The 26085-nt window shown below is 42.6% G+C and overlaps 1 protein-coding gene across 2 annotated transcripts; it reads left to right on the forward strand.

Moving 5' to 3' along the window:
* Positions 1-372: 372 nt before the first annotated feature.
* bod1l1 (biorientation of chromosomes in cell division 1-like 1) lies at positions 373-25864 on the forward strand. Of its 2 annotated transcripts, none has more exons than XM_051658418.1 (25): positions 373-568; positions 2036-2160; positions 2264-2475; positions 3032-3400; positions 4270-4419; positions 4535-4698; positions 8044-8140; positions 8222-8351; positions 12234-12288; positions 12435-14028; positions 14155-14222; positions 16488-17694; positions 17785-17840; positions 17923-17977; positions 18187-18236; positions 18317-18410; positions 18497-18552; positions 18634-18685; positions 18762-18814; positions 20365-20431; positions 21609-21682; positions 21791-21869; positions 22218-22323; positions 22423-22497; positions 25333-25864. In XM_051658418.1, the coding sequence occupies exons 1-25, from the start codon at positions 452-454 to the stop codon at positions 25430-25432; spliced, it is 5205 nt and encodes a 1734-aa protein (XP_051514378.1). In that variant the 5' UTR covers positions 373-451; the 3' UTR covers positions 25433-25864. The 2 variants fall into 2 exon arrangements, with proteins under 2 accessions (XP_051514378.1, XP_051514379.1); XM_051658419.1 differs by having other exon boundaries at positions 18637-18685.
* Positions 25865-26085: the final 221 nt, after the last annotated feature.

Here is a 26085-nt window from a genome sequence, read left to right on the forward strand (position 1 = left end):
AAATAAATTTTTGTTCATCTTGTGCATGCAGAACATTCTTTGGCACTCAACATATCTTCTTGCACGTGCAAAATAACTTTTTGTGCACTCAGTTTCATCTTGCGCTGGCAGAAAAAATTTTGTACGCTAATCAGCGATTAATTTTTATGCTTGCAACTTGATTTACACCTTTACAAACCTTCCGTGTGCATGCAATTTAATTGTAGGCTTTCACAAATCTTCCTCTGCGCATGCAAATCATTTAGGCACTATTCTACCTTCATACTCTTCTTTCTGCTCATTTCTGCGGGATAAACGGATTCTTGTGTCCGTCGGTCCGTCAGATGGCGCTGTTCTCATTTCCACTCTTGTCCTCCTGTTTCCTGTGTGTGCTGTAAACTTCGGCTCGTTCATCCGGTAGCGCACAGCGGCGGTTTCAGCGGTTCTGCTGGACTGAGTTCGGTTATTCGGGATGGCGGCTCTGCACCCCGGTGATCCGCAGCTGGTGTCGATGATCGTGAATCATCTGAAGACGGAAGGACTGTTTGATCAGTTCCGCAGAGACTGTCTGGCGGACGTGGACACAAAGGTAAAAACGCACACAAAAATACCATGATTCTACACATGTACCATGATAATACCATAGTGTTCTTCGAAGCACTTTATGGTACCATATACATACATACATTAATGTTCCGGGTTCAGTACAAATTAAGCTTAATCGACAACATTTGTGGCATGAAACATTATTTAAAACAAATAGCGGTGACAGTGAGACACAATGGAAGTGAATGGGGCCAGTCTCTAAACATTAAATTACTCATTGTTTTAAAAGAATAGACTCAAGATGTAAACATTATATATGTCTACATGATTTTAGGGTGATAAAAGCACTTGCATGGCTTACCGGCTTTATGTCGTCATGGCAGCAAAGTTACAATGTTGGATATACATTTACACAGATAAGGTAGTAAGCAATTTTAATAGACTAAAATCATATTAACGTGTAATGTTTACATCTTAAGGCTATACTTTTGAAACTGTGAGTATTTTAGCATTTGGACTGGCCCCATTCACTTCCATTGAAAGTAGCTTACTGTGACTGTGCTTTTTACTTCTTTTTGGGACATTTTTGTCTTTTTCATTTTTTTTTAATTTTTTATCATTTCATCTGAGTTAATGCTGACGGCATACATTTAGCCAAAGGTGTGTATTTTTGGTGGAATTTTGATATTTCAACCTCAGTTCCTATAATACACTGTGTACACAAAATAGTTACACTCAGGACCTTCAGGACAAAAATGTCCCCATTGAAACCCATTAAAACTGCAATATTTGATCCCAGTGCTATTAAAGCATAAAATCATGAATTCTATGATATTATGCTTTCATTCCAGAGCCCTGACTTCAAAATTTACATTTTTAATATTTTCCACCAGATGGCGCCATTTATCTCATGTTTAGACTATGGAGCAAATACAAGCTTTTCCCCTATTTTCTGTTATAGAGCACTGCAGGCCAATTGAATAAATGATGCAGATAAAATTGTGTGGGTGTGTTGGTATGGATGTCAGAGTGTGTTGTGTATGTGTGTATTGAGAAATGTGTGTGTGTGTAAAAACAACAGTGGCATTATATAAACAACTGGCATTTAAATGGTTAAAATCCTGAAAATGAGGGGGTCTGGGTATCTCATCGAGTATTGACGCTGACTATCACACCTGGAGTCGCGAGTTTGAATCCAGGGTGTCTCCTGAGCAACCAAATTGGCCCGGTTGCTAGGGAGGGAAGAGTCACATGGGGTAACCTCCTCGTGGTCGCTGTAATGTGGTACGCTCTCGGTGGGGCGTGTGGTGAGTTGTGCGTGGATGCTGCGGAGAATAGCTGTGAGGTTGTATAAATTGACTGAATTTGGAATTTAATCTTCAAATTGTGTAATGAACATTATTTCATGAAATTATATGGTTGAAGACTGCTCTTCACGTATCAGCTAGTAAATAAAAAGTCTTTTTACGTGAAGTTTTACACTATAAACAGTTTTGTTTTTCTCATTCAGCCAGCGTATTTACACTTACGACAGCGAGTGGACAACTTTGTGTCCAACCATCTGGCCAATCACACATGGAGTCCACAACTGAACAAGAACCAGCTGAGGAACAGCATCAGACAGCTGGTCTTACAGTACGTCCATCTGTCTGTCTGTCTGTCTGTCTGTCTCTCTTGAGAGCGTTTTCAGTTCTTCATGAGCACATACTTAATATATTTCTCTTTCTGTTTGTATCAGGTCTGGTATGTTGGAGCAGGGTGTGGACCGAATTGTGGCTCAAGTCGTGGATCCAAAGGTCCATCACACCTTTCGGCCGCAGGTGGAGCGAGTCGTTCGGAAGTTTCTGTCTCCAAACGGTCACGTGGAAGAGGAGGAGCCACCTGTAGCCCCGCCTCCACCTGCGGAAAACCAGGAAGATCAGCTGACTGTAGATAACAGGAATGATGCTGGTGAGCCGTTCACATGATTTCATATTAAAGATACTCAACAGTGTTTATGAGATTATATTCGGTGTTCACGGCAGTCTGAAGTGAAAACAGATCGTCTAAAAGATCAAGCCACGAATCTTGTATCTTCCATGTAAATCATGGAGCTACAAACAGGACATTTTGTCAGACACACGGTTGTTATTTTTGTCACGTTGTTTTGGGTTGCTTCGCCCAAAGTGAAATCTCACTGGTCCAATATCTTGCTCATCATGTCTGTGTATTAAACATCAAATATGTTCTGATTGGCTGTGATTGTGTTGCATCACGGAGCGTTTTTACTTAAAAAATTATGTTTACAGTATATATTTAATATTTAGTTGTCTGATTGAATTGAAACGAATTGATTATATAGAATTGTTTTGACAAAAATAGATGACACACTGTGTCTTTTTTTTAGGGTTGGAAATAAATACCTTCTTAAAGGTGAAAATATTGCCACTTAAAATAAAAAGTGAATTTCTGACAGTGTATTCCTCTATGTGTCACTGATCTGTTTTAATGTGTTTTACTGTGACAGCTCCATCTGGAAGTTCAAGCGCTGATGTTCAGAAAAAAGAGACCATCAGAGTTATTGATTCAACACAAGACCAAAGAGAGGAGGAGATGGACATCAGCATCACTGAAGAGGAGCACAACACTACAGAGAAGGGAGAGGAGGAGGTGTCTGAGGAGAAGAATGGAGGAGAAGAGAAAGATGCAAAGGTGGAGATGGAGGTGGAGATAGAGGAGGTGAAGCAGGAGGAGGAGCAGGAACAGGACCAGGGAGACGCTAGAGAGAACAGCAGTAAACCATCAGTGAAGATCAGCGAGGAGAACCGAGAAGCTGAAGATCAGAAACCCTCCAAACAACACATCAAACTGAAGACCAGAGAGAGACTCAGAGAGGGTACTGCACCAAACCAAACTAATCCATCACTGTCACTCACTCGCATATACACATATCTGTCTATGAAATCATAATTGTTGGTTATTTCCCTTAATATTGTAATTGTGATTAATTTTGTTACATTTACATTGGATCAACTGCATGCCATATCTTTTTTATGCAAGCTCTGCATCCAATGGTGAACTTCACATTGGCCCTCTTAACAGCATAAAAAAATACAAAGATTAAAAAAACAAACTTGAAATAGGTGTTTGTGGAGACAGGGGCGTGGCCGAGCGACGTCTGTAGAGAGTGAGGCCGGGAAAAGAAGACCGGTAAGGATTGACACCTGTGGAAATTATCTCTAACAGTTGTTCTGTGTTACAGTGGTGCCGAAACCCGGAATACAGGAGGCCCTCCTAATCCAGAGTTTCGGCACCACTGTAACACAGAACAACTGTTAGAAAGAATTTCCCACAGGTGTCAATCCTTACCGGTCTTCTTCTCACGGCCTCGCTCTCTACAGATGTCGCTCGGCCACGCCCCCATCTCCACAACGTTAAATAGGAAATTCAATGTGTAGACCTACATGCACTACTAAAATTGACATTTTTCTATGAATTGAGCAGCCATAATATCTCTAAATATCTATATCTATCTCTCTATCTATCAGTATGTCTGCCTGTCTGTCAAATGTCTTGGTCAAATCTCTTCTAATTACCAATTATTTCTCTTTAATTGTTTCAGTGACTCCCTAAGCATTGAATGCTGTTTTATATTATTGCACTAATTCAGTTTTATGTTTAATTGAAGCAGTTCTTATGTAAAATAACATTCAGTTCCTCTAGGTTGAGTGCCATTGTGTATGATTTGTATATGTGTTTTGTTAGAATACTCTCTGGAGGAGTCTGACCTGGAGGGTCTGAGTGACATCACAGTGAGTTCTGTTCACACCAGCGATCTTTCCTCGTTTGAAGGAGACAGTGATGAGGAGGAGCCGCTGTCTGAATCCTCAGAGGAGGGAGAGATCAGCTCAGAGGGTAAGACTGACCGCAGAACCACAACAACACATTGCCTACTGCATCTGTCACTGCAGCGCTCACGTGTGTGTGTGTGCGCGCGTGTGTGTGTGTGTGTGTGTGTGTGTGCGCGCAGGTGAGCGAGGGCAGAAATCCCCAGCTGGTGAAGACTCTGAGGGCAGTAAAGAGAAGAAGCCACGTGGTGTGAGACAGGGCTATATACACAAACCCTTCTTGTACTCCCGTTATTATAGCGACTCCGATGATGAAGTCACTGTGGAAGAGCGACGCCGCTCTGTGGTAAGAACACGTTCTGAAAGACATAGAAACCTATCACAAAACAAGCATCTAGTACACTATTTAGAACCCTTAACACTGAGCATCTACAACACATAACAGTGTTTCTAGAATCATGACACTTGAATATCAAGAACTTTTATCATTGCGTATCTCGAACCCCTTAACACGGAGTATCTCGAACCCCTTAACACGGAGTATCTCGAACCCGTAACACGGAATATCTAGAACTGTTAACAGTGTATTTAAAACCCTTAATATTAAGTATCTAGAACCCTTAACACAGAATATCTAGAACTATTAACAGTGTATTTAGAATCCTTAAAATTAAGTATCAATAACCCTTAACACTTAGTATCAAGAACCCTTAATAGTGTATCCAGAATTCCTAAAACATTGAGTGTCGAGAACCCTTAAAATTGAGTATCTAGGACCCTTAAAACGAGTATCAAGAATCCTTAAGTGTATCTAGAACCCCAGACACTTGAGTATCAAGATACCTGACCACTGAGTATAGAGAACCCTTAACATGGAATATTTAGAACTATTAACAGTGCATTTAGAACCCTTAACACGGAATATCTAGAACTGTTAACAGTGTATTTAAAACCCTTAATATTAAGTATCTAGAACCCTTAACACAGAATATCTAGAACTATTAACAGTGTATTTAGAATCCTTAAAATTAAGTATCAAGAACCCTTAATAGTGTATCCAGAATTCCTAAAACATTGAGTGTCGAGAACCTTTAAAATTGAGTATCTAGGGCCCTTAAAACGAGTATCAAGAATCCTTAACAGTGTATCTAGAACCCCAGACACTTGAGTATCAAGATACCTGACCACTGAGTATAGAGAACCCTTAACATGGAATATTTAGAACTATTAACAGTGCATTTAGAACCCTTAACTATGAGTGACAAGAACCCTTAACACAGTATCAAAAACCCTTAACACGGAATATCTAGAATTATTAACAGTGTATTTAGAAGCCTTAACATTTAGCATCAAGAACCCTTTATTTTGAGTAAAAAGGACCCTTAACATTAGTTTTTCTCGATTGCTTAAACACATTTCTTGAAATTATTCCTCCTTTTCTCGAAACTCTGAATACAAATCCATAACTTCTCACCCAGTTCCCCAAACTTCCTATTTTCAGGTCAAAATGAAGCTCTCCACTGAAAACCATTCAATCTTGCTGGAAAACCAAACTTTGCCCTCAGACATGACACACAAGCCCTCAAAAACACACACACACTACAACATAGTCTTACACACTGGTGATAAATTCAAAACAATACTACAAAAACCGGTAATAAGTTATGTTGCTTGTGGTTCTCCCCCTCAAAAACCTTTTCACATGATGAACACAACAAAAGACACCATTTTTTATTCCTTAATGTACTGTACAGTACAATACACCAAACAACAACAAAAAAATGTATTCTGCCCCAGCACCCCGTCTTTGGTCCGGGACAGGCCAGAGAATCTCATCAACATCACAGGCTATATTGGCCCTTGTCAGGCAGCGGGGGTAAAATCCTCTTGCATGCCTGATCCACCCCTGGCACGCATCAACTGAAATGTCTAGGTAGGCTTCTTCCATGGCCTAGAGGAGGTGAACACAGATGTGAAGTTCTCGGTCATACACTTTCCACCACCATGCCAAAAAAACTCCTCTATCAGAGTTTAGAAAGGGAGAGTATGCAGGCAGAAAGATGTTGGAAAACCTCGGGTTATTGGTAAACCAGTCATGAACCAGAGCAGCATGATGGAAGCTGACGTTATCCCAAACAACAATGTAGCGAGGCTGCTCTGGTTGTGCTGGCTCCCTCTGGTCAAGCTGGAACACACACTCTTAGACCATCAAGGAAACCAAGGAGGAGCATAGTGTTATAGGGTCCAAGAATGGCATGGCGGTGGAGTACCCCTCGTTCGCTGATGGACGTGCACATAGTGACGTTCCCTCCTCGCTGCCCAGGGACATTCACAATAGCCCGATGGCCAATTATGTTCCTCCCCTTCTTCTTTTAGTCAAGTTAAATCCAGTCTCATCAACAAAGATAATCTCATGGGGAACAGGCCGGCCTTCAATCTCAAAGATGCTCTGCAAAACACATGAAACACGGTAGAGTAAATGACTACCCTGAAACACAGTTCAAGAGGGCACAAATGGCAGACCACCATATGTACTTTGTGCTACAGTATAAACTGCTGTACTGCTATACTGTGACAGTACACAATACTTCATACAATATAAAAACTCATACTTGAACACATTCCAGATGTTGGTCTTTCACTCTGTCAGAGTTTCGTTCGAAAGGGATGCGGTAGACCTGTTTCATCTGGAACCTGTGCTTTCGGAGGATGCGATCAATTGTGGAGAGGCTGATGGCATTTATCCCTTGAAATTGGTGATTGTCATCAGTCACTCTCCTTTGAATCTCTCACAGACAGATTACATTGTTGGCAATTACCATATTTACCAGCTCCCTCTCTTGCTCCTGCGACAAAAGCCTTAGCCTGCCTCCACCAGGTGGTCGTCTCTGTGTCCTACAAAAATAGAAGTACTGATTACTGTAACTGTAATACATCCCTTTTACAAAAGGGAAGCATACAGAAACTCTCTGTATGTGAGACAGTTTGATGCATTTCTTTTTATTAGTATAATGCAACAGCTACAGTACATGTATGTGTTGTAACAGCACAGAGTACAGCACTCAAAAGTTACAGTAGAGAGTACACCTGAAGTACACCTACCTGTTTTCCTCCCTGAAGGTTCTTATGATCGAGGCGACGGTGAAGCGGCTCAAGTTTGGCTGTGCTTGTTGCCCTGCCTCCCTCATAGTCATACCATGGACAAGGACATGGTCAACTAGAGTGGCACGAATTTCATCCGAGACTGCTTGTCTCCTTGCCCTTCCTCTTCCTTGTCATCCTCCTCCTCCTCCTCTTCTTTCACCCCTTCATCCACTCACTACTACTCTTCCTCCTCCTCCTCTCCGGTGTCCTCGACCTCTTCCTTCACGTCTCTCTGGATCCATTGTTCCAAAACTGAATGAACTGACTGTGATTGGTGTGTGATCAATTTTGACTCTTAGTGTTTCCACCTGGGTAATTGTGTGCTAATTGAGCTCAAGCTGTGCTGACTTGAGTGAACAATATTGAAGTATCAAGAACCCTTAACATTGAGTATCAAGAACACTTAACAGTGCATCTAAAAAACCCTGACACTATCTAGAACCCTTAACACTGAGTATCTAAAACCCATAAAACTAAGTATCTAGAACATTGACACCGAATGATTATATTTGATACTGATTTTAATTTGTGAATTTTCACTCCACAGGCCAAAGACAAAGAGGAGCGTTTGTTGAAGCGTCAGCAGAACCGTGAACGTATGGAGGAGAAACGGCGTCAGAGAGCAGCTCAGACTGAAGAACAGGGTGTGTGTTTGTTTGTGTTTGTGCATTGGTCTAATAATGATCTGATCTGATAATGATCTGATTTGATATATCTGTCAGCAGATCGGAAGAAACAGGCATCTGTCTCTACTGATCAGAACCCTCAGCGACCGCGAGCCAAAGAAGCTCGAAAAGAGAAAAAAGTTCTGGAAAAGAAAGTTGCTCTGAGCAGACAGAGAAAGATAGACTCCAGGTATGGCTGTACAAAATAATCAGTCAAGTTAACAATTACGGCTGCTAAAATTAAATAATTGTGAAAAGTGTCCATTACAAAATTCAGTTTAAATCTACACTCGCTTCATCAAAATTTTCTATAAATACGTTGTTTTTTTTTCCCAGTGGTTGAGTATTGTCAGGTCATTTTTATTTGTATAGCGCTTTTCACAACACACATCGTTTCAAAGCAGCTTTACAGAAGATCATGTGTTAATAGAAAATGAAACCGTAATATCTATAAAGTCTTAGAGTCATCATTGTGTGTGTAGTTTGATTAAATACGATTATAAATTGTGTATATAAATAAATAAGTGAGCAAGCTGAAGGCGACTGTGGCAAGGAACACAAAACTCCATAAGATTTTGGTTAATGGAGAAAAATAACCTTGAGAGAAACCAGACTCACTGTGGGGGCGAGTTCCCCTCTGACTAACATCATGAATATAATGACAATATTAGTTATTTATGTGCAGTGCAAGTCATGGTTTAAATTATTAAACTAAGTAAGTGTTAAGGGCCAGTGTTTAAACAAAGATTTAGTATGAACTATAAGATTAATGACTAATGTCTTTGAAGTTCATCCTGGATTAACTGCAGAAGTTCACATTGATGCATTGTCTTTGTTAGTTGGCTGATGAAGGCTTTTGTTGGCAATTAATTGATAGTCTGTGTATTCCATTATAAGAGTGTAGTCCATCAATAGACAAAGGTGATGCAGGCAGAGATCAATGAGGAGCATCACAGTTCAACCTGCAGGTCATTTCGGTGAGGTTCGGTGGGGTCTATCTTAAGTCTAAGGTTGAGGCAGTGGCGTATGAAGTATCCGATGTCTTACAGTTGGAGTTGGCATCAGTTCATCCTCTGAAGTCCATCGTAATAGACTGAAGTGATGTCTGGTTGGCACCGGCTGCATTTAGTCCTCATCACTCAGAGACACATAGCAGTGGAGTCCGACACCAAGCAGGAACAGAGCTGGATCTGGCCAGTTCTGGTAACCTCAGAATCTGAATCCTGAGGTTGAGACAGGGAAACAAATAGAATAATATTAGCGCAGATGCCATTCAATTTTATGCAGAGTTATAGAGCAGGATAAATGTTTCTGAGAAATGTTTCTGGTTCCGGCAGACCTAACAAAATCAGCGTAATTGTGAGTTGAAGGATAAATGAGGTGTATGTCTGGCTAAATAGATGAGTCTTTAGTCTCGACTGAAACTGAGTGTGTCTGCGTCCCGAACAGTGTTAGGGAGACTATTCCATAGTTTAGGAGCCAAATAGGAAAAGGATCTACCTCCTTTTGTGGATTTTGATATTCTAGGAACTATTAACAGGCCAGAATTTTGTGATCGTAATGAACGTGATGGAATATAGTGTGTCAGAAGGTCACTTAAGTACTGTGGAACTAGACCATTCAAAGCTTTGTATGTAGTTAACAGAATTTAAAAATGAAAAATGGGGCTAATATGATCATATTTCTTGGTAATGCATTACAATAATCTAGTCTTGAGGTCATGAACGCATCAATTAGTTTTTCGGCATCAGCAACAGAGAGCATGTGTCGTAATTTAGAAATATTTCAGTGGAAGAATGCTGTATCAATTATAACACATAAGTTCTTCGCTGTAGAAGACGATATAACAGTACATCCATCGAGAGTCAAATTATATTTTAGCGGCTTGTTTTTAGAGGTGTTTCATCCAATAATTAGTACCTCTGTTTTGTCGGAATTGAGTAGAAGGAAATTTCTGGCTATCCAATCTTTGATTTCATTGATGCACTGCTAATTTGGAGAATTGTGAAATTTCTTCAGGTTTTGAAGAAATATAAAGTTGGGTATCGTCGGCATAACAGTGGAAACTTATTTCATGATTCCTGATAATATCTCCCAGGGGAAGCATATACAAGGAGAAAAGTAGAGGCCCTAAAACTGATCCCTGTGGCACTCCATACTTAACTTTTGTTTGATTTGACAATTCCTCGTTTACACAGACAAAGTGGTATTGTAACCAATCACAGACATGTCTGTTGAGTACAAAAGTCTGTCAGTAATGGCATGACAACTCTAATAACAGCAATGACGTATTTAAGGAACACAGTTGTCAGCTTTTTATGAAGGTGTAGCTTACATAAACAATATAACTTGCATTTGCCCCACAAAGTTAGTTCAAAGTAAGCTCTTGAAAATTCTATTAATTTAAGTTAACATTGTGATTACAATGTCAAGGGAAATAATTAGGGCTGTCACGATTATGAAATTTGGCTTGACGATTAATTGTCAAACAAATAATTGTGATTATGACGATTAATTGTCTCTTTAAAGGCTTTCACAAATAATTGTCATAAATTGTCACATTTTTTTAAGGTGTGCTTTTTTTCTGCATGTGTGCTTCATACACCTTAAGAAGTCATTTTTATGTAACTTGAAATATATAAATCAAATAATAAATAAGGGATATATGATTTCCTTGTAAAGCTTTAGAAACTTATAAATGACTTGAAAAATAATGTTTTAAAATCAAAATATTTCTAAAATACTTAAAATATGTCTCTCTTTAGTTTTGGTAAATTTTACATTTACACTGTTGTTTTTTTCTCATACAGTATTTTATAGTATTTAATTTGTTTAATAAAATATAATTTGTATATTTATTTTATTATATTATGCAATAGTAAAATATTTCTGTGCTAATTTCTTAATTTTCACACGTTATTTTAATGCTCTGATTAAACCCACAAACCCTTATTTGACGTGAAGCAAAATCTTTGAGAGTGTGTTTCATCATTTCATCACTCCACAGAAATCGAGTAAGCGTGCATCTCCTCCTGTGTCACTTGGTGTCTTTACCACTGTGTGTATGAACCAGGAAGCACTTGGAAGTGAAACCGGAGCGCTTTGCAGTCACTATCACAGTTTATGCTTGCTCTTTTAGATTTTCGCGGGAGTTTGGCACATTAGAGCGCTTGAGAAGCGATTGCCGCACTTTTCGGGACAGGAGCTGGTTGACGTCCGCAGTGTGGCTCAGTGACGCTCAGACTTGGAGTTCAACTGAATGACACACAAACACACCGTTCGTGGCATTTATACAGTATATTCACTTCAAATTCCCCTTTTTGGGCATTCAGATGTGATTGGAATTAGAATGCCCAGTAATCGTGGTTCTCTCAAATAACCACGATCAGACGGTTATTTTATAATCATGACAGGCTTAGAAATAATCAACAGTTATTATTTTTGTCATAGCCATGCAGCCCTAACTCCAGATTTTGTTGAGTCTCATGTAGAACCATCCACTTAGACCATCTGACATGTAAAGTGACCATGCACAGTTTTAGTTTTTACTTGATGACCTATTCAAACTGATGTTTTCAAGTTTATCACAAATCATAGCTCAGTGGTATAAGACGCTGGCTATCACCCCTGGAGTTCGCTAGTTCGTGAGTTTGAATCCAGGGCGTGCTGAGTGACTCCAGCCAGGTCTCCTAAGCAACCAATTGGCCTGGTTGCTAGGGAGGGTAGAGTCACATAGGGTGACCTCCTCGTGGTCACTATAATGTGGTTCTCGCTCTCGGTGGGGCGCGTGATGAGTTGTGAGTGGATGCCGCAGTGGATGGTGTGGGCCTCCACACATGTCTCCGTGGTAACGCTCTCAACAAGCCATCTGATAAGATGCACGGATTGACGGTCTCAGACGCGGAGGCAACTGAGATTCGTCCTCCGCCACCCGGATTGAGGCGAGTCACTACGCCACCACGAGGACTTAGAGCGCATTAGGAATTGGGCATTCCAAATTGGGAGAAGAATCAAAACAACGAAAAAAATTGTTGTCGAGCCTTGTAAATGCTGATTGTATCTTTCCTTCTAGAAAAGACGATGATAAGAAGAAAATTGAAGCTGAAGGAGAATCAGTTAGCAAAGATGTAAGTGTCTCTCTCTCTCTCTCTCTCTCTCTCTCTCTCATATATATATATATATATATATATATATATATATATATATATATATATATATATATATATATATATGTCTCTGTGAGTAGAAAACGGTTCTGTATGTTTCTCTGCAGGTGAAGGCTGCAGGTCTAAAGTCAGTACGACGACTGTCTGATATGGACGAGCAGCGCAAAAAAAAGACGGACAGTGCAAGTGAGGAGAAACTCGCCGACAAAAAACGAGTCCACTCCTTCATCCTGGATCTGGAGCTCGGAACAGAGGAACGCCAGAGAACGGTTGGGAAAACCGAGCGGAATGTTCGGAAAGATGCGCACTCCAAAGATAAGGAGCGCAAAGATAAAGAGAAGGAGAAAGAGCGTGGCGTGTCTGATGAGCGAGTGAAACACAAACTAAAGACAGAAAGTAATAAAGGAGGAGACGCCGCTGCCGATGAGAAAGACGGACAAACGGCGAAAGGAACAGGTGATGAGAAGAAGGCATCCAAGTTCAAGCAAGACAGGAAGAGCTCTGTGTCTTCCAGAGAAAGCAAGACGTCTGAAGCTCCGGATGAGGGAATCCTGAAGGATTCCAAGAAAGGAAAGATGCCCGTGGACACACTCAAAGAGAAGGAGAAACCGAAGGGAGAAAAAATGGGAGGCAAGAGTGACTCAAAGCTGCTCCGTCATCTGGACTCCACGGGCTCTTCTGAGGAGAGGTCAGAGGTTGAGGCGGGTTCCGAGGTCAGCCGTAAGAAAGACAAGCACCCTAAAGAGGTTCTGAAGAGGTCAAAGAGTCACACAGACAAGCTCAAGGTGAGAACAGACAGGAAGGACTCTGCGACCGGAGAAAGAGACAAGACTCCACAGAAATCTGGTTCGGAAACAGACAGCGACAGCCGGAAGGCAGAGGCAGGGACAAAGGTCAAATCCCTGTCGGAGAAACACCGATCTAAATCCAGAGATGACCTGAAAACCCAGAATCCCACTGGGGGCAAACCAGACAAGAAAATTCCAGGCCAGGACACCAAGAGCAAAGTAGGAGCGGCAGGCGTCAGGAAAACCTTGGACGAGCGCGTGTCCAAGAAAATGAAGGAAGCGAAGGTTGGAAAGAAAACGACGGAGAAGGTGCAGAAAGATTCAGAGAGGAAGTTAGGTGGGAAGGAGATTTCGGAAGTGAAGGAGTCTTCCACCAGCGCTCCAAAAACGGGCGAACCCGCTGACCCGATACGTCCTGCATCCCCGCCCGCTGTTCCAGACCCTGCCACTGTCTCGAGCACCACACCTCTACCAGACGACCCGTACGGTGCCCTGAGCGACATCACGCCTGAATCAGACGAAGAGGAGGCGGTCGTCCAAGAGCCCCGCCCACTGTCAGCAGAGGCCGACGCCCTCTTGAGCCTGATGGACTTGTGCACCTCGGCTGCAGGAAATGACATCACAGCATCAGCTGTGGGAGAAGATACAGAGGCAGATATGAAGATGAAAGAAGCGGCGCTCACACTGCTGTCCATGGATCCCGATATTTCACGCTCTTCGGATCTTATCGTCACAGATTCTCAGGTTGCCATGGAGATGACGCCTACCAACCCGCCATCGGGTGAAACTCTGCTTGGAGGTCCCGAGGATACAGGAAATGTGTCGGAATACTCTGTATCTGAAATGGAAAATAAAGACAAAGTGTCCACCAGCAACACGATTCACCTGCAGGATGAACAACAGCAAGACGCAGGTAGTGCACACACACACACACACACACACACACACAGACACACACACACACACACACACACACACAAGCACACACTCGTCATAATAAACACACATCATACTCATAATGAATGATTTCTTCCATTAGCTGCATCTGCTCTTACTTTGGAACCGATGGAGACAGAGGCCTCCAATTTACAGGAAGTGACATCAGAGGTAAGTTTATGTCATCAGGGTGGTAACACTAGGCTTTGAACGTAACAGACAAGAATATAATGTCACGCCGTTGGGCTTCTGGTTTTAATCAGTAACACTTCACAAATACGAAGTAATGTTATATTAAAAAAATCGCCAAGCTTGAACTTTGGAACGCAGCGTCAAGAAGTGCTCGGATAGAAGTTTATCACCGGTACCGTTTGAGCTTGCCGATTTTATTCGCCGATGTTCTTGTGACGTCAAAGGAAGAATGTATTGGGTAACTAGTTTGTAGTTAAATTAGTCAGTACAATCTGAACATACGTGCAAATTTGTTAAGGCCTGTAACATACTCTACAAAAGTACGGGACGATTTTGTGCAGTTTTGCATCCTGATGTGTTAGACTGCTTGGTGTTAAAAAAAAAAATTATCTAGCACAAATGAAAATGTATCCGCTCAGAAAAGAAATTTTTCGTTGTGAGGGATGCCGTGATTATACGATTTCACTATTAACTGCGATTCCAAATATGACGGTTAATTTAACCGTAAGAATTTAGAATCTACGTTTAAAAACCGTAAATGTGGCAAAAACATTATATATATATATATATATATATATATATATATATATATATATATATATAATATATAAAAAAGAGTTTTTGTAAGATTTTGTAAGCCTTAATGTGAAAATCTCTTGTGCCTGGGTGGTTAGAGCAGCTGTTGCTATGGTTACGGACAGTGTCCACGTGCTTTTAAAGTGATGAATTAAAAGATGCAACTTTTTGGAATGTTTAAGCGTGCTGACGTTGCTTAAATCATTTAATAAATTAAATGCGTTATTTATTTTTATTAAAAACACGACGACAGACCACTAGACCACTGCTGAAGCCCATAGATGGCGCTGTCACGTGACACCTGTGACTTTTGGCAGCGCTGTTCAGAATCGGCCAATCACAATCAAGTGTTACTGGAGGACTTTTTTTTTTTTTTTATATATATATAATTTTATAACCTAACCTTTAATGATATGAAATCGCTTGACTCTGTTTTGCAAATTTTTTAGAAAATATATTTGAAATTGTTAATTGCCTGAAAAAGTCCTTGTTCCCTTCATCTGGTACACCATTTCTGTGACATATAAAGTTATTTGTGTATTTATTTTGTACTTATTTTTAATAAATTAGTGCAAGGCCGAACAAGTGTGCAAAAAAACAAAACAAAATTATTATTATTTTTATTTCCAATTCGGAATGCCCAATTCCCAATGTGCTCTAAGTCCTCGTGGTGGCGTAGTAACTCGCCTCAATCTGGGTGGCGGAGGACGAATCTCAGTTGCCTCCACGTCTGAAACCATCAATCCGCGCATCTTATCACGTGACTTGTTGAGCGCGTTACCATGGAGACATGTGTGACATCCACTGCTGCATCCACGCACAACTCACCACACGCCCCACCGAGAGCGAGAACCACATTATAGCAACCACAAGGAGGTTACCCCATGTGACTCTACCCTCCCTAGCAACCGGTCCAATTTGGTTGCTTAGGAGACCTGGCTGGAGTCACTCAGCACACCCTGGATTCCAACTCGCGACTCCAGGTGTGATAGTCAGCGTCAATACTCACTGAGATACCCAGACCCCCAAACAAAATTATTATTAATAATTTAAATATTTTTAAATAATGTTTGTCCCTTGATTTCATGGCATTCCTGTTATCAATGTTAAAAAAAAAAAAAAAATATTTTTTACATACAAAAAGTAGTGGAAAATAATTTTTAAGGTCGAAGTTCAGAGGCTGCTTAAATATGCATATAGGGATTTTTCCCAGCATGTTAAAAAGTGATTCATTCACATTTTAACTAATATTTTCATGCAAAAATATTTGGTGTTGTATCCCATTGAACCCTCGTTAGTATTAACTTGCTTCATTCGTGAAACAAAATTAAATAATAAAAGAAAAAACAGCAGCCAAGTTGTCCTTTATGAATCAAAATTAATGTCATCATGTTATAAAATGTTTACCTTCAGCGTTTATAGGCAAAAACATTTGAAGCAACTCAAAGCACTGCGGTTACATCGAAGCACATACGCGGTGTTGTGCCCTATGTTGGAGCGTCGCTTATTATATACCTCCTGTTTATTTGTTGTGTATTTATCAGATTTCATATTGTTCGGCTGACCAACGCAAGTACAATAACAGCAAAGTCGTGCCAAATTTAAATGCGAGAAAGAACACATGCCCGTCTGCGTGTTTTAACTAATGTGTTGATGCTTTTCTTTCAGGTTCGTGATGAGCAGACAGAGAAAACGGACAAAGAAAGACGCACTGCAGACGCTCCCGGTCTGGAGCAGACACTTACTGCAGTCACAGCAGAGCCTGCACAGACCCAGATAGCACATGCAGCCGAAACAGACATAGCTGAGTCTGCACCGGCCCTTGTTGCAGATGCAGATATGCCTGAGCAGACCCTCACAGCAGACACTGCTGAATCTGTGCAGACCCTTTCTGCTGCGCAGACCGCCTTTGCAGATGCAGTTGAGCATGCACAGACTGTCACCGCAGATGCTGCAGACTCATCAAAGACTCCCTCAGCAGACACAGGTGAAACTACGCAGACCCCTTCGGCAGACGCAGCTGAGACTGCGCCAGCCACCTTGGCAGATGCAGCTGAGTCTGCACAGACCTTGACAGTCGCCGTAGATGCAGCAGACCCTTTGCAGACTCCCTCCACAGATAAAACTGAGCCTGCGCAGACCCTTACTGCAGACGCAGCGGAGACTGCGCAGATTGTCACCACATATGCCGCAGACGTTTCGAGGACTCCATCAGTAGACGCAGCTGAGCCTGCACAGACCACCTCGGCAAACCCAGCTGAGCCTGCGCAGACCCTCTCAACAGAGACAACTGAGCCTGCGCAGACCCTTACTGCAGACAGAGCTGAGACTGCACAGACTCGCATGGCAGACTCAGCGGAGACTGCGCAGATTGTCACCGCAGATGCTGCAGACGCTTCACAGACTCCCTCAGTAGACACAGCTGAGACTACTCGGACTACCTCGGCAAACCCAGCTGAGCCTGCGCAGACCCTCTCAACAGAGACAACTGAGCCTGCGCAGACCCTTACTGCAGACAGAGCTGAGACTGCACAGACTCACATGGCAGACGCAGCTGAGACTGTGCAAATTGTCACTGCAGACGTTTCACAGCCTCCCTCAGTAGATGCAGCTGAGCCTGCGCAGACCCTTACTACAGACAGAGCTGAGCCTGTGCAGACCCTCTCAACAGAGACAACTGAGCCTGCGCAGACCCTTACTACAGACAGAGCTGAGCCTGCGCAGACCCTCTCAACAGAGACAATTGAGCCTGCGCAGACCCTTACTACAGACAGAGCTGAGACTGCACAGACTCACATGGCAGACGCAGCTGAGCCTTCGCAGATCCCTTCTTTAGATGTAACCGAGTCTGTGCAGACACTTACTGCGGACACAGGTGAATTACTTTGTGTGTTTCTGATGACGAGTGTCTTGTTGTGTGTTTTGGTGTCTATCAAACTGTAATCCATCTGTGTGTCTGCTACAGGCAGCACAACTGTCTCCGACGAACAGGAGCAGCAGAAGTCAGACGCCTCTGAGACGGTAAAGAATCACCAGTCATTTGTTTTTAATGAGAACTCACCTGTCAATCACTCAAATCACTCACGACTTTCTCTCGGATCAGGAGGAGCAGACAGATGGTGGCACACAGACAGGACGATCATCCACTCACAGGACAGGTGTGTGTGCTCGGATTAATGTGTATACATACTGGACAAAGCTGAGCTATGATCGTATTATCTAGGTCTGTTAGAAATCTCACATATTATAGGGCATGAAGTCATATATATATACGGTATGAATACTATATATAGTGTACGTGAAGATCCTTTTTAGTTACATTACGCTTACATGTTGTCAAAAGTCTGCCGTGTTTCTCTGTCCGCAGCAAATCAAACGAGAACTGATGAAGACAAAGAACAAGCCAACAGGAAAGAGGTGAGTTTCCTTCTCTGTCTGTCTCTCTGCCTGTCTGTCTCTGTCTGTCTTTCCTCTTCAGTGTCTACTGTGTTTGATAGGGTGATGATGAAGACGAGGAGAGATCTGAAGTGAGCGGAACTCCACGCAGAGGAAGATCCTCTAAACCGTCTGACGCTCCACTGAGAGAAACCCGTAAGAATACACGTCTACACGTACAGTGATCATTTCACTCCTCACACACGCAATCATATAAGGGGTTATTCATTCTTTCCCACAAGGCTCTTCTTCACAGCCGAAAGAGGCGGAGTCAGTCAGAGAGGAGGAGCTAAAAGAGGTGTGGCTTATGTTTGTTTGTGTGTTAATGGAATGGAAGTCTTGTGTGTGTTTTTTTGTGTTTATAATGGTTTGTTTGCAGCAGGGTCGCAGGAGTCGACGCACAGCTGCTCATATTAAAGACACTCCAACAGGTGACCAATCACAACACACCTGTACACATTAAACACACCTGTCTGAAGATAAATCAATCTGTCTGTGTCTCTCTAGTGAAACCTGCACTGAAACGGAAGAGATCAGACGAGAGTTCAACTTCTGCTAAAGTGAGTCTGTCTGAATCTGTGTCGAGTTTGTTTTTTTTGACCTGCATGCTGAAAGTCAACACTTCCTGTTCAGGGGCCTGGGTAGCTCAGTGGTAAAATATGCTGGCTACCACCCCTGGAGTTTGCTAACTTGCTAGTTCGAATCCCAGGGCGTGCTGAGTGACTCCAGCCAGGTCTCCTAAGCAACCAAATTGGCCCGGTTGCTAGGGTGGGTCACATATATGTGGTTCTCGCTCTCGGTGGGGCGTGTGGTGAGTTGTGCGGAGAATAGTGTGTAGCCTCCACATGCACAATATCTCCGTGGTAACGCGCTCAACAAGTCACGTGATAAGATGCGCGGATTGACGGTCTCAAACGCGGAGGCAACTGAGATTCGTCCTCCGCCACCCGGATTGAGGCGAGTCACTACGCCACCACGAGGACTTGGGGAATTGGGCATTCCAAATTGGGGTGAAAAGGGAAAAATCCAAAAAACACTTCCTGTTCAGTGAGTGAGTCAGATGTTAATTCAGTGAGTTTATCCAGTAAAGGATTTGTTAGCTTAACTCAAAGCATTCAGACTTATGGTTTATCAAAATAACCTACACATAAGATTTGTTCGTTCATGAATTGTTACATTGAGACCGTCAGTCCGTGCATCTTATCATGTGACTCGTGACTCGTTGCATGTGGAGGCTCACGCTACTCTCCGCGATCCACGCACAACTCACCATGCCCCATTGAGAGCGAGAACCACATTATAGGGACCACGAGGAGGTTACCCCATGTGACTCTACCCTCCCTAGCAACCGGGCCAATTTGGTTGCTTAGGAGACGTGACAGGAGTCACTCAGCACGCACTGGATTCGAACTCGCGACTCCAGGTGTGATAGTCAATACTCGCTGAGATACCCAGACCGTCGGGATGTTTTTCTTATGAGAAATGGCATAATTTGTTTTATGGTTACTGTCCATGTTCTCATGGTTTTACTTTTACCTTTGGTTACTATGATCTTTTTGCAAATACCACATCCTGATGAAAAGAAACCATGAAAGAAAACGAATTCCCACTGTCACATCGTGTCCTAACCAGACACGACACTGCGACACGCGATCCTTCTCATAACAGTGTATTAAAGCCAGTGAATGTGTATTAACACATTCTGTCTCTGTCAAGTTCAGCTGTTCATTGTCTTCATATTCTGTGCAGATGTGAGTTGTAATATGTGGGTTATGTTGTGGATATAATGATTATCACTTATATAGGATGCGTTTGAGGTAATTAAATATTCTTTAGTTTTCTTTAGAGCATGTTAGTGCATTGTTTAATATCGTCATCATATTCCTCAACAGTAAGTTGTAATTAAAAAGCATTTGATTATTGGTATGATTGTGTCTTTTTCGCATCATTTGTGTTGTCATTGACAAAATCCAAAAAACCCTTAGTCAACGAGCATTTTTGTCAGTAATCTCGCTGATGAGAGTAACACTGGTCTCAGTGCAACGCTGCAGCTGAATAACGGTGCAGAAAACACAGATGATGAACAACTTTCTGATGAATTTCTCTTTAGGATTCAGCAGCAGAGGAGATGAAAGAGGAAGAACCAGAAAAATCTGCCAAATACAGACGAGATGATGGTGAGACACACACACACACACACATACTCACACTCTCACTCACACACACACACACACACTCACACACACACTCTCTCACACACACACACACACACTCACTCACTCACACACACACACACACTCTCACACACACACTCTCTCACACACACACACACACACTCTCACACACACACACACACACACTCTCTCACACACACACACTCTCTCACACACACACACACTCTCTCTCACACACTCTCTCTCACACACTCTCTCTCACACACTCTCTCTCACACACTCTCTCTCACACACTCTCTCTCACACACTCACACACTCTCTCACTCACACACTCTCTCACTCACACACACACTCACACACTCTCTCACTCACACACACACTCTCTCACTCACACACTCTCTCACTCACACACACCACTCACACACTCTCTCACTCACACACTCTCTCACTCACACTACACTCTCACACACTCACTCTCTCACTCTCACTACACTCTCACACACTCACTCACACACACACACACACACACACACACACACACTCACTCACTCATTCATAAACACACTCACACACAGACACAGACACTCTCACACACACACTCACTCACTCACTCACTCATAAACACACACTCTCACACACAGAGCTGCTGACAGAGGTGAATGAATGAATGAATGTTACATTTATATAATGTCTTCTGACACTACACTCAAAGCGCTTCACACAGTGAACAAGAGGAATCTCTTCAACCACCACTAGTGTGCAGCATCCACCTGTATGATTCAACAGCAGTCATAGTGCACCAGTACACTCACCACACACACCAGCTATTGATGGAGGAGAGAGTGGAGTGATACAGACAATTAATGGATGGGGATTATTAGGAGGCCATGATTGATAAGGGCCAATGGGGGGAATTTGGCCAGGACACCAGGGTTACACTCCTACTCTTTACAAGAAGTGTCCTGGGATTTTTAATGACCACAGAGAGTCAGGACCTCGGTTTAACATCTCATCCGAAGGACGGTGCCTTTTTACAGTATAGTGTCTCCCGTCAGTACACTGGGGCATTAGAACCCACACAGACCGCAGAGTGAACACCTCCTGCTCGACTCACTAATACCTCTTCCAAATGTAGAGGTGTGTGTTCATTCAGGATTTGATCAGTGTGTTTTTCTCACAGTGATTTCGTCTGAAGATCAGGACATGATTAAAGCGGATGATGAGGAAGAGAAGAAGGATGAAGAAGATGCAACTGTGAGCAACAAACACTCGTATAATCAAACAATGTGACTGGTGTGTAGAGAAGAGCGTTGTGATTGTTTGACTCTGAAATCACTGAGGCTTGTGTGTGTTTGTGTTCAGGAGGACAAAGAGGAACCGCAGAGGAAACCGTCCCGCCGCGGACGACCCTCCAAAACCTCCTACAACACAGATGAGTCGGGTACGTCAGCAGTATTAGGAAGTATTACACCTAATAAACAGAACTAATGACATAACATAGTTACTTTTAATGGAAAGTATTGCATTCGTTACTTTTGTGTTACTCAGTGTTTGTCTCCTCTGATATTGTTTGCATGCAACAAATAAACACTCGTACTTTTCTTCAGTTAATGTGAATACTGTGAATACAAATATTGTATATTTTCACAAGACCTTGACATGTCATTTCAGACCAGAGAAAAAGTAATTTGAGCATGTTACTTTATAAAGCGTTATCCCCAGTGCTTATGGAGAGTGTGTCTGTGTGTGTCTAGTGAGAGTGTTTTCACTCTGGTCCTCTCGTTCACAGATACAGCAGCATCTGAGAAAAGAGACGGAGGAGAGAAAGACGACGATGAAGAGGAGACAAAAACAAGAGCGACGACTCGAGCTGCATCTCGCCTGGAGGCTGAAAAGTAAAAACACAATTCAGACACATTTACAACAGAAACATGCGGATGATCTCCAGTCAATTCATGATGTCACACTTTCATCATCCTGCTGCTGTTTTTCAGAAATAAACCGAGTAAACCGTCCACTCGCGCTGTGAGTAAACTCAGCGGAAAAGAAGAGAACTCGCCGAACACACGGTCTGTCCCTCTCTCTTTTTATGATACATACATAAATAAATACAAATAAAATACAGTATTTTGAATTGAATAAAAAGAGAAGGTTTATAATAAAAAACAGAATGCTAGCATTCTGAATAAACTCTATGCTGACGACTGTCTTTCAAAAGTAGGCCTGGTTGGGGGTCTGGGTATCTCAGCGAGTATTGACGCTGACTATCACACCTGGAGTCGTGAGTTTGAATCCAGGGTGTGCTGAGTGACTCCAGTCAGGTCTCCTAAGCAACCAAATTGGCCCGGTTGCTAGGGAGGGTAGAGTCACATGGGGTAACCTCCTCGTGGTCGTGATTAGTGGTTCTCGCTCTCAGTGGGGTGTGTGGTGAGTTGTGTGTGGATCGTGGAGAGTAGCATGAGCCTCCACATGCTGTGAGTCTCCGCGGTGTCATGCACAACGAGTCACGTGATAAGATGCGCGGATTGACGGTCTCAGAAGCGGAGGCAACTGAGATTCATCCTTCGCCACCCGGATTGAGGTGAGTTCTGAATCTGGAAGGTGGGAGAGAATATCTCATGCAGTGTGCTCTTTTATAGTGCATGTTTAATGCAAATGTAATAGGACAGTGCATACAAAAAATGCTTTGCACAGAGTTCATATTGCACACCGAAAAACTATCAGAGCAGCAAAACGTCAGTACAGGAGCAAGATTGATGGACAGTTTAACACCACCAACTCTAGAAGCATGTGGCAGGGAATTAATATCATCACGGACTTTAAAGGGAATAAAAACTCCGCCGTGAACACCGCTGCCGCTCTCCCGGATGAGCTAAATACATTCTATGCTCGTTTTGAGGGAAATAACACCGCCCTCGCGGAGAGAGCTCTTGCGGCTGAAGCTACAGAGGTTAGTTCACTCTCCGTCTCTGTAGCGGATGTAACCCGATCCTTCCGATGGGTGAATATCCGTAAAGCCGCGGGTCCAGACGGCATTCCGGGCCATGTCATCAGAGCGTGCGCGAACCAGCTGGCTGGTGTTTTTACGGACATTTTCAACCGTTCCCTCTCTTTGTCTGTAGTCCCCACATGCTTTAAAACATCCACCATTGTGCCTGTTCCAAAACAATCAAAAATCACTTGCTTAAATGACTGGCGTCCTGTTGCTCTGACCCCCATCATCAGCAAATGCTTTGAGAGACTAATCAGAGATTACATCTGCTCTGTGCTGCCTCTCTCTCTTGACCCATTGCAGTTTGCTTACCGCAACAACCGCTCCACTGATGATGCCACTGCATCTACAATACACACTGCTCTCTCCCACCTGGAAAAAAAGAACACTTATGTGAGAATGCTGTTTGTAGACTACAGCTCAGCATTCAACACCATAGTGCCCTCCAAGCTTGATGAGAAACTCCGGGCTCTGGGCTTAAACAGCTCACTATGCAGCTGGATCCTGGACTTCCTGTCAAGCAGACGCCAAGTGGTTAGAATAGGCAGCAACATCTCCTCATCACTGACCCTCAACACTGGAGCCCCACAGGGCTGTGTTCTCAGCCCACTCCTGTATTCCCTGTACACACATGACTGTGTGGCAACACATAGCTCCAATGCCATCATTAAGTTTGCTGATGATACGACGGTGGTAGGTCTGATCACTGACAATGATGAAACAGTCTACAGAGAGGAGGTGCACACTCTGACACACTGGTGTCAGGAGCACAACCTCTCCCTCAACGTCAGTAAGACAAAGGAGCTTGTGGTGGACTTCAGAAGAAAAGACAGGGAACACAGTCCCATCACCATCAATGGAGCACCAGTGGAGAGAGTCAGCAGCTTCAAGTTCCTGGGTGTCCACATCACTGAGGAACTCACATGGACCATCCACACTGAAGTCGTTGTGAAGAAGGCTCATCAGCGCCTCTTCTTCCTGAGACGGCTGAGGAAGTTTGGAATGAACCGCCACATCCTCACACGGTTCTACACCAGCACTGTAGAGAGCATCCTGACTGGCTGCATCTCCGCCTGGTACGGCAATAGCAACGCCCACAACCGCAAAGCACTGCAAAGGGTGGTGCGAACTGCCAGACACATCATCGGAGGTGAGCTTCCCTCCTTCCAGGAAATATATACCAGGTGGTGTGTGAAAAAAGCTCGGAGGATCATCAGAGACTCCAGCCACCCGAGCCATGGGCTGTTCTCACTGCTACCATCAGGCAGGCGGTATCGCAGCATCAGGACCCGCACCAGCCGACTCCATGATAGCTTCTTCCCACAAGCAATCAGACTTCTGAACTCTTGATCTCCCACGATCAAAATACATCAGCACTGCACTTTATTACTCTTACTCTTATATCTCACACCGGACTGTCATAAATTATATTATTATTATATTATATTCTCTCTTAACAACTGACTATCAACCGAAAGCCTGAATGTCAATACAGTACAATACTGTACATTCTGTATATACTATATATACTATTTTTATTGTATAATGTGTATTTTATATTGTTTGTATTGTATACTGTACATTGTATGTTATTATTTGTATATTGTTGTAGTGTAATTATGTGTATAACAGATGTTTAAATTGTGTTGTGTTAATCTGATGTTATTGTAAATTGGTATATGTCTCATCACTGTCACGACTGCTATGTTGATCAGAACCGCACCCAAGAATTTCACACACCATTGCAGTTGTGTATATGGCTGAGTGACAATAAAAGTGATTTGATTTTGATACAGTAGTATATTAGTATGGCATTCCAAACATGCACTTTGTCTAGTATTGGGTGTGTACTCAAATGTTGTGATTGCACATAGAAATGTAATCTTTCTTTCTTCTCATTTTTGTCTCTCAGCTCGGTGAGGGGACGCAAGGGTGAGACCAGTCCTCCGGTTTCTCGCACTCGTGGAGGGCAGAAATCTGATGATCCGCCTTCGAAACGAACCAAACGTTGAACACTTTACTAGTTTATCATGTCAAGCTCACCGTCATTAGTAGCTTTTCACACCAGTGCGTGTTTGAGGGAGTCTCAGAGCGGCTGGAGAAGCAGCAGACGACTGATGCTCTGATGTTCTTCGACTGAGAGCTGAACTGTGTAAATACAAGACTTCACGCTGTAGTTATATTCATTCATAAAAGTCAGTGTTGTTTGAAGTTTGAAGTTTTATACCGTTGTGTACTGTGCCCACTCTCCTGTGTGTGTGTGTGTGTGTGTGTGTGTGTGTGTGTGTGTGTGTGTGTTTGTGTGTTTGTGTGTGTGTGTGTGTGTGTGTGTGTGTGTGTTGTTGTCATGTTGACCATAAAGATGCTCATTCTGTGAATGTCATGAGGATTATTTTTCCATTTTATATTTTTATCTTTTACTATAAATTCCAGTGCTGATCTTACACTAATCTGTGGTGGTTTTTATTTTATTTTTAATTTGGTGTGAATTTAATGATTATTTTCCTATATACTTACCCCCCCCACCCCCAAACACACACACACACACACACACAGGATGTCAAAACCAATTATTAAGGCGAAACGTTAATAGCAATCATACGTAAACAGCAATTCCACAGTTTATATAAGGAACATCTCAACAGTGTTTTCAAACATCTTTTAA

The sequence above is a fragment of the Myxocyprinus asiaticus genome, chromosome 27 (genome assembly GCF_019703515.2).
Source record: "Myxocyprinus asiaticus isolate MX2 ecotype Aquarium Trade chromosome 27, UBuf_Myxa_2, whole genome shotgun sequence".
Classification (NCBI taxonomy): Eukaryota; Metazoa; Chordata; class Actinopteri; order Cypriniformes; family Catostomidae; genus Myxocyprinus; species Myxocyprinus asiaticus.